General features: G+C 56.9%; 2 protein-coding genes across 2 annotated transcripts; both read right to left on the minus strand.

The window, feature by feature from the left end:
• Positions 1–230: 230 nt before the first annotated feature.
• On the minus strand, positions 231–2,848 carry Tnni2 (troponin I2, fast skeletal type). The gene is made up of 8 exons (XM_032895331.1): positions 2,764–2,848; positions 2,133–2,162; positions 1,923–1,929; positions 1,415–1,456; positions 1,196–1,324; positions 966–1,055; positions 556–732; positions 231–425 (listed from the first exon to the last, which is right to left on the minus strand). Exons 2-8 carry the CDS (start codon positions 2,138–2,140, stop codon positions 330–332), a joined length of 549 nt encoding a protein of 182 aa, XP_032751222.1. The 5' UTR covers positions 2,141–2,162; positions 2,764–2,848; the 3' UTR covers positions 231–329.
• A 1,341-nt stretch (positions 2,849–4,189) lies between these two features.
• Positions 4,190–7,111, minus strand: Syt8 (synaptotagmin 8). Its single transcript, XM_032891648.1, has 9 exons — positions 6,891–7,111; positions 6,353–6,531; positions 6,082–6,251; positions 5,605–5,703; positions 5,319–5,477; positions 5,078–5,245; positions 4,835–4,940; positions 4,601–4,734; positions 4,190–4,517 (listed from the first exon to the last, which is right to left on the minus strand). Exons 1-9 carry the CDS (start codon positions 7,109–7,111, stop codon positions 4,284–4,286), a joined length of 1,470 nt encoding a protein of 489 aa, XP_032747539.1. The 3' UTR covers positions 4,190–4,283.
• Between the last annotated feature and the right edge of the window lie 476 nt (positions 7,112–7,587).

Genomic DNA, 7,587 nt, shown 5'->3' on the forward strand with positions numbered 1-7,587 from the left:
GTACCAAGGGACAAAGAAGCTGATCCCAGAAACTTCCGCTCACATGTTGGAGTCCCATGGTCATCTTTCTCCGTGTCCTGTCATGTTAGACATTGATCGCACCCACCAGTTACAGGGTACAGCCCAGGGTCTTTGGACTGTACCCAAGCAGTATGGCCTTCGTCCCACCACACAGCTGATCACTGCTGATGGGCTCCAGAGGAAGCAGAGACAGAACTAGACCACACCAGTGGAAGGGATGCGAATCCTTTATTGGAGTGAGGCCAAGTACTCCAGACTGGATGTTGGGTGCTTCCCCAATGGTAGGGTGGGACTGGGGAAGTAGGCAGTTAGGACTCAGACTCAAACATCTTCTTCCGGCCCTCCATGCCAGACTTCTCCTCAATATTCTTCCTCCAGTCACCCACGTCACGCAGGTCCCGCTCCTGAGGGCAGGACCAGAGAGGTCTCAGATCCACCCCGGTCTGCTCCAGACTACCCTGGGCCTTGGTTTACTGTGAAAGGGATTGTGAGTGGACTCTCTCTTTCTTGGCTCTCCCCTGGGCCCTGGCCTACCTTCTCAGTGTCTTCCTTCTTGACCTGCTTCAGGTTGGCTCTCAGGTCCATGCACACCTTGTGCTTAGAGCCCAGCAGCGCCTTCAGCATGGCGTCAGCTGACATACGCACCCTCCGGAGTGGGGGCCTCTTGAACTTGCCCCTCAGGTCAAATAGCTTCTGGTTCATGTCTTCCAGCTGGGAGGAAGGAGGAGGTTTAGGAGCCTGGCAGCCCCCATGTCCCTGCCCTTGCTCTGTATCTTTGACCTTACTTTCACACCACCTGGCTTCACCTCCATATCGCTTGGCTTCACCCATGTTGCCTGGCTCCCCCACTCATATAGCCTGCCTTACTCCCTTCATCCCGCGAACCACTGACTCCACCCCATGCCGTATGCCCCACCCCCTCACCATTGGCTCCTCCCTCTTACCTCCTTGCTGCTCTTCTGCACCTTCACCTCCATGTCATATTTCTCCTCTTCAGCCGCATCGATCTTCGCATGCAGTTGTTTGCAGAGTTCCTGGGTGGGCAAGCAGTGGGTGGGTGGCCACCCTGATACCCGAGGACCACTGTCCCCTCCCAGTCCTGATCCAATAGGGTTGATCTGCTGAGAAATGGGGGTAGCATGGCCTTGGGTGGTACGGGGCGGGAAGGAACTACCTGCACTTCAGACATGGAGCCTGGGATGTGCAGAGGCGGGCAGTGTTCTGACAGGTAGTTCTGCTTCTCGGATTCGCGGCGGCTTTCCTCTTTCTCCAGCTCTGTGGCCGCGATCTGGAGCATCACACTCTGAGGAACAGAACAGTGGGAGTGAGGGTCCGCCGTGAACTCCCACTCCTACCTCTGTACCCCCAGCCCTCTGCAGCAGCCCACCCTTACCTTTAGGTGCTGTCTCCGGGCCGTGATGGCCCTGTTGCGCTTCTGCAGGACAGGACAGAGGGGTCAGAGTCAGGCCTTGGCTAGAGCTCTGACCTCCTTGGGAGCCATCTGACTTGGGGTTCCCAAGGAGGTAACAAGGCCACTGCCCAGGGCCCTGTTTTTTCCCTAGTCTGGGGCCTGCTTCAGGGACACATGCCTGTGGTCCTGACATTTTGCTTAGGTGGTACATGGGGATGAAGGGGTTAATGAGGATGAGGAGGCAGTATATGGCCAGGCCTCAGAGGCTGTGGGCAAGGGGAGGCCCGGAAGGTGAGTGGTGAACAGAAATTAGAAAGGAGAAGTGATTCCTTTGTGACTAGACCTAAGTCATACTTCCCTTGCCTCATAAACACCAGGCGGGCACTTCCTCTCTCTCTGGGGTAGTTCAGGGGGTGGGGCATTTGGGAGTCTTGACAGGGGTGTCTTCTGTCCTAGCCTCAGGGGACCATTATAGCCACCATATACTCACCTCCTCACTGTCCCAGGAGGAAGAGGGAGGTAGGAGTGGGAGAAAAAAAGAGATGTTAGATCGTTAGATCATGGCTCATGGGAGTAGCCTTGAAACCTAGGGGTTGATGGGGTTGAAGGGGTGGGCGGTAGCCACAGAGGGAAGGGAGAGAGAGGAGACCCAAACCCTGGTGAGGGGACTGCAGTTCAGGTCATCCTGGATGTCACTTACTCTCCCATCTTGAGATCTCGAGCTTTGAGCCTGTGGGGAGAGAGGTGATGGTGTCAGTGTTCGCCTTGCGGGAGGCTTGGCATGGAGACCCGGGCTCACTAGCTCACTTCTGCTCTACCCACAACTCAGACCTTCTCAGAGGGCAAGGATTTGGAGGACATCTCCCCCCACCCCCACCCCGAGGGTGAGAAGTAAGAGGAGAAAGTGTTCCCAAAATGTCCCAGGCGGGGCCTGAGGAGCTGCAGCTGTCCCTGAGGGAGGGGTGGGGTGGGGCTGGCCAGCACAGGTGGCTGCCAGAGTGAGCCTGTTATTTTTAACTCTTGCTCCTTTGACTTGAGAAGTAAATGCTTGGAAGAAAGTGCTCTTCCGTGTGGCCTGGGGGCTCAGGTCCCCACTTGCTTGACCTGAACATTCTCCTGCTTTCGAGTCCCCAGACTCAGAGCCTGTTATCCCAGGCCTGTTGAAGACCCCCTGCCCTAGCCTAGCAGCACCTGTTGTTTCTCAATCTCAGATCTGTGGGAGATCTTGGAGACCCCAGACCCCCCCAAGCCCCTGCCCAGGGAAGTCCTCCTGTGAGCTCGCCTGAGTAGTGCCCTATTCTTCAACCTCAAGAAGATGGGCTTGGCCTCACCTAGATTCTGTGCAGCAGTGCTGGGAGCGAGGTCAAGCCGGCAGCAGTGAGCTGGGCTGGTGGGCCAGGGGGAGGGGTATAAATTGCTTTCCCTGGGCCGGGCCCCTGCTCAGAAAGGGCATGGAGTCTCCTCAGACCAATGGGGGCACAGAGAGGAGGAGAGCCTCCCCACCTGCCCAGCTGCCTGGCCAGCCAGCCCAGGCGCTGGCCTGTCCAAGAAGTCTTGGGGTGGGGAGTGGGGGGTGGTTTGCTCTATTTATGTCTCAATGACGAGTTCAAGATGCCACCCTTGTTCCTGCAAGAGCCCTCAGGACAGCAAGTGTAATCTTCCATGTGGGTCGCCAAGGTACCCAGCTCAAAGCATCCACTGAAGTCTTCCTCCAAGGGAAACCGGACTTCACCAAGAGTAGGCTGAACTAGAGTCGTTGTCAAATGGTATGTGTGGCCTTGTACTTCAGCACCCATCTGGCCACTCATTGCCTGCTGGGTGCTCATGCCCTGCTTGGGCCCCTGTACTGATTGACTGTTCACCTCACCAGTCCTCCTGCAAAATTGCACACTCGCCCCCCAAACCAAAAACCATTCTCTTGGGCCCTGCGTGATAGGTAGTCAGGGCTCAGTAGAGTAGTGCCCACCTCTTGTAGTAAACTTGCCTTTCTGCCCAGAAAGAGAAGCAAATGCGCCCCTCGACCAGCAGCTGGGCCTCTCCCAGCCTGCCACACACCCCTGCCTATGGGTGCCTCTGCACAGACAACTCGGAACATGTCCTTCAACCCCAGAGAGTGGTGCCACCGCCCTAGGAACCTTTCTCTGACCTGTGGGGGCTCAGGGCCCTTGGCTGCCTAGGCAGGCCCTGCATTACCCAGCTCACTGGGGCCGGGCCCTTGCTCCTTTCCCGCTCCTGAACCCCACCCAGAGACAACCAGATCATGGCTTGGCCCCAACCCTGCTGCTCTGGGGCCCCTGGGGATCAGAGGAGGGTTGGAGCTGCTAAAGCCCGCCAGATGTGCTGGGATTAAGAGGTATATCACAAGCCAGGGCTGTGAGCCCCCAAAGGCCCCAGAGCAGCTTCCAAAGGCATCTACTGCCCCCTGCTGATAGTACAGAAGACACCATATCACCATCCCTCTTGGCGTTGGGGTCTCTTCCCTACGCTGTACCTACCCACAACTCCCCCCACCCCCAATCGCCCTCTTTATCTTCACAGGGCCAGCGCTAGTCTCCTGCTCCTCTGCCAATCCTGGCTGGCAGAGAGGATGGTGCCCATCTTCCAGGGAAAGACCTAGAATCAGGCCTTGTGCAGAGGTTCAGGACTAACAAATCTGTTCAGAGTACCCTACCCCATCCTTGAGAGGGCAGTGGGGCCAAAGTGTAGCCCATCTTGTATCTCAGGTCCTCCTCACAGGGCTCCATCAAGACACGTGAGTGTGAAAGAGGATGCATTTATTACAGAGAGATCCGAAGAGCCTGCACAAATGGCCACAGCTCTCCACTGGGGAAAGCTGAGACCCACGGTTCTTTCAGGAGCGAGGCCTAAGCAGGGGAAGACGAGGCTGCAGGGCCAGAGCACGATCCACTTCCCTGGGGGACCGCAGGTGGTGCCACTGGGCAATAGGCCGCCGAGCATGGGCCAGCATGTCTGCCCAGTGCTGTAGGGGTTGGCCTGAAGCCCGGGGACCCAGCAATACTTTGCCCACAGGCTCAGCCAGGAGCTGCAGGCCCCGGGTCCAGACAGCCAGCACCAGGTCCACGCTCTGCAGACAGGGAGAGGGGATGGTTGTCAATTTGGCCTGGCACAATGTCCCAGGCCACTCTGCCCTTCCTCCTGGCTCCCTACCTGGAGCTGGCTAACGGGAACCAGGAAGACGAAGGCCTCGTTGAAGTAGGGGTTAGTTGTGCCCTTCTTGGAGGATGTTTTGTTCTTCTTCCACTTTCTCTGGTTTAATATAAGCTGGACCTTCACGTAGGCCTCTGCGTGAGCAAGAGAGTTCAAGAAGGGAATCTCATACACGCACATGGCAAGGGTGAACGCAAGGGTCCAGCTCCCTGTCCACACAAGTATTGCTCTCACCTGCAAGCCCGGGATTCAGGCCCCGAGCCTCCAGTACAACCACAGTCAGGCGGCCTGAGCTGGGCACATAGCGTAGTGAGAAGCACAGCTCCCCCATCTGCTCAGACTATGGGCAACAAGACAGGGCTGAAGCCGGGAGGGTTATCCTTGCCCTTGGGGGTTTGGGCTCAGCCGGTACAGCACTCAGACCTTGGCCACCCCCATGTTACAGGTAGTGCCTGTACCCCTGGCAGCCCGGCTCACCTCAGTGGAACCTGGAGGGCCTAGCTGGTACCAGCTCTCCAGGACATGCTGAAGGTCCACAGTGCCCAGGGGTAGCCGGAGCTCCCCGAGTGGCTCATGTTCTGAAAACCGCTTGAAGTCCAACAGCTGCACCTTCAGAGTGGCGTTGGGCAGCTCTGCTGGTGGGACCTGTAGGCAGGGCTATGAGCTGGGTCCTGCTGTCCTGGCTCCAGCCCACTCTATCTCTTCAGGCTAGACTTACCAGGAAGCAGCATGTCTCTTCAAACATGGGACAGAGCGTCCCACGGTGCACTTTTGTCTCATGTCTTCTCCCGGCCTGGGTGGAAACACTGACACGGGCGTAGGGGTCTGCTGTGCCCTCAGCCTTCAGATTTCTAGCCTGCCTCAGGCCCACTCTAATCTGAGGACCAATGGGTTGACTCAGCCTGGGAGGGGGGTCCTTTTCCCTTGTTCCCCTCTACCTGGCTCTTCATCCATCTCCTCCTCCATCAACCATGGAGCCTCTGGACCTGCTGAGCGGGCCTTACCTCCTGGCTTCCAAAATCATACTCCAGGGAGAGCAGCAGTTGCCCCCACTGTTGGTCCCCTCCAGAGCAGGGCTCTAGGCACTCCACATCTGGTTGAACCTGGGCGGTCAGACAAGTATGGTTGAGACCAATCTTCAACCAGAGATCTGGACTATTTATTATAAACGATTTATATCAAACTACCACCTGCAGGCCAGCCCACATATCCTCAGCACAGCTCCCTGAGACCAGCCAGATCTTCCTTCAACACTATAGTTATGCTACTACTGCTACTACTGTAGCTACTAATGGCCCATGGACCAGCATCTGCCTGCTTCTCAAATGCCTCCTCCCCAATCACCTCTGTTCATCTCCGTCCTCTGAGAAGGAGGCCTGCCAGGGCTGCCTTGGGCTCCCTAGTTTGAGCCTGGCATCCCCCCTCCCTGGAGTGAGCCAATACAGGATTGGACACAGGTAGTTTGGGTTTCTGCTCCTCACCAGGTGAGTAGTGGTGCTGTTCCGAGCACTGCCCAGGCCCACAGTCTCTTTATCCTTGGGTTGCTTCCTGTGGCGTTGGCGGTGGCAACAGTAACAGATGACACAGAGCAGACAGGAGACCAAGAGGACTCCAGCAGCAAGGATGGCAATAAAGAGTATCCAGCGAGGCCCTAGGCCGGGGGCACAGGCTGCTGAAATGTCTCTCAGACAACCTGGCTCCCTACTAGGCTGGACCATGCCCACAACCACTTTTGAGGTTCCAACCACTCACAGGGGATCTTGGTAACAAGGTCTGGAATGAGATTGGGCCCAGCGGTGGCATCAACTGGGGCAGAGGTGCTGAGGGGGTTTGAGACATGCCGCATCTTCGTGCTCCTATTGGCTTTGAGGAAATAATTGTGGAATCCAGGCCATAGCCAGTACTGAGTCCACACTAAGCAAGAAGGTAGCCTAGGGTGGCCGGGGGCAAGGATGCTAGTCAGGAAACAAGGCAGAGAGAAGCTCTGGGCCTCGGCCAAAGCATTGACTTAGATGCCACAAGCCCAGCCTCTTGCCACTTTCCCCAGTTCCAACCCCGGCCAAGTAGGCCAGGCCTGGCCTGGGGGCAGCCTGGTACCTGCTTTTGCTGGCCTTTGCTCACTGGCACCCTCCAAACCTACTTTTCAGGAAGAACTTTGTCCTTTTTTCCCTAGGACTCAGAGGACTTTTCTCATTTTTTTTGTGATGGCTTATCTCTTGCAGAGGGCCCATCACAGCTCTCTACCTTCCAACGACCCACCATCTTCTATAAGGCAGTCTAGTTGGCTTACTGTAGCCTCAGGTCCAAGAGTAGCTTGGGCCATGAGGTCACGTGGGAAGAAATTGGGGATGCAGGGCACAGGGCCACCAGCAGGTGGGCATATGCTCCAGCAAGCCTAGGCTGAAGGAGCTTTACTGGCACGGGCACCAGGCCAGCAGTGCCTGAGGACGAGGGCGAGGTAGGGGCAGGCAGGGGCACAGCATAGCTGGGAGAGCCTGAACATTCCTCCATGCTGAATCAATGCCCGTCCAGACTTGCTACCTGCCTGCTTGGCCACCCTTGGCATGGGAGTGGAAAGGAGGAGGCCATGAAGCTGCTTTGGCCTCTGTACCCTGTCAGCCTGGGGCCTGAGGAAGATGCACACCTGGCAGGCTTCTTCCTCCACAAGCAGAAGGGGTGGGGTTCTCAGCTGGGGGAGGGGGCTGGGAGCCACTGTGACTTGCTGAACCCAGGTCACCACCCCCAGCTTCCCTAGATGCTGGCCAGAACTCAGTTTCTAAAACTTGAGTCTAACTCTACTGTGCTACAGGAGCCTGGCCCTACCACCCTCCTGCCATATCTAAGTCCAGAATTCATACAAGTTACTAGACCCCTCCAGGGGTGACTAATAGACCCTCTTGCTCTTGTACCCTCAGCCTGGAGTCCCCAGCATGATTCCAAAGGATGCCCCCTCCTGCAACATCAGTGGCTCACTAGGTGGGAGAAAG

This window comes from Rattus rattus, chromosome 2 (genome assembly GCF_011064425.1).
Source record: "Rattus rattus isolate New Zealand chromosome 2, Rrattus_CSIRO_v1, whole genome shotgun sequence".
NCBI classification, from domain to species: Eukaryota; Metazoa; Chordata; class Mammalia; order Rodentia; family Muridae; genus Rattus; species Rattus rattus.

Bases quoted from the DNA above. Each gene is read 5' to 3' on its own strand.
- Tnni2 (XM_032895331.1), bottom strand. The intron at 1,325-1,414 runs GTAAGGGTGGGC...TCTGTTCCTCAG, and splicing joins CCCGGAGACAGCACCTAAAG to AGTGTGATGCTCCAGATCGC. The intron at 426-555 runs GTAGGCCAGGGC...TCCTGCCCTCAG, and splicing joins AGAAGGAAGACACTGAGAAG to GAGCGGGACCTGCGTGACGT.
- Syt8 (XM_032891648.1), bottom strand. From the start codon at position 7,111: ATGGAGGAATGTTCAGGCTCTCCCAGCTATGCTGTGCCCCTGCCTGCC. The intron at 5,246-5,318 runs GTAAGTCTAGCC...CCCTGCCTACAG, and splicing joins AAGAGACATGCTGCTTCCTG to GTCCCACCAGCAGAGCTGCC. The intron at 4,518-4,600 runs GTAGGGAGCCAG...CCCTGTCTGCAG, and splicing joins TTCCCGTTAGCCAGCTCCAG to AGCGTGGACCTGGTGCTGGC.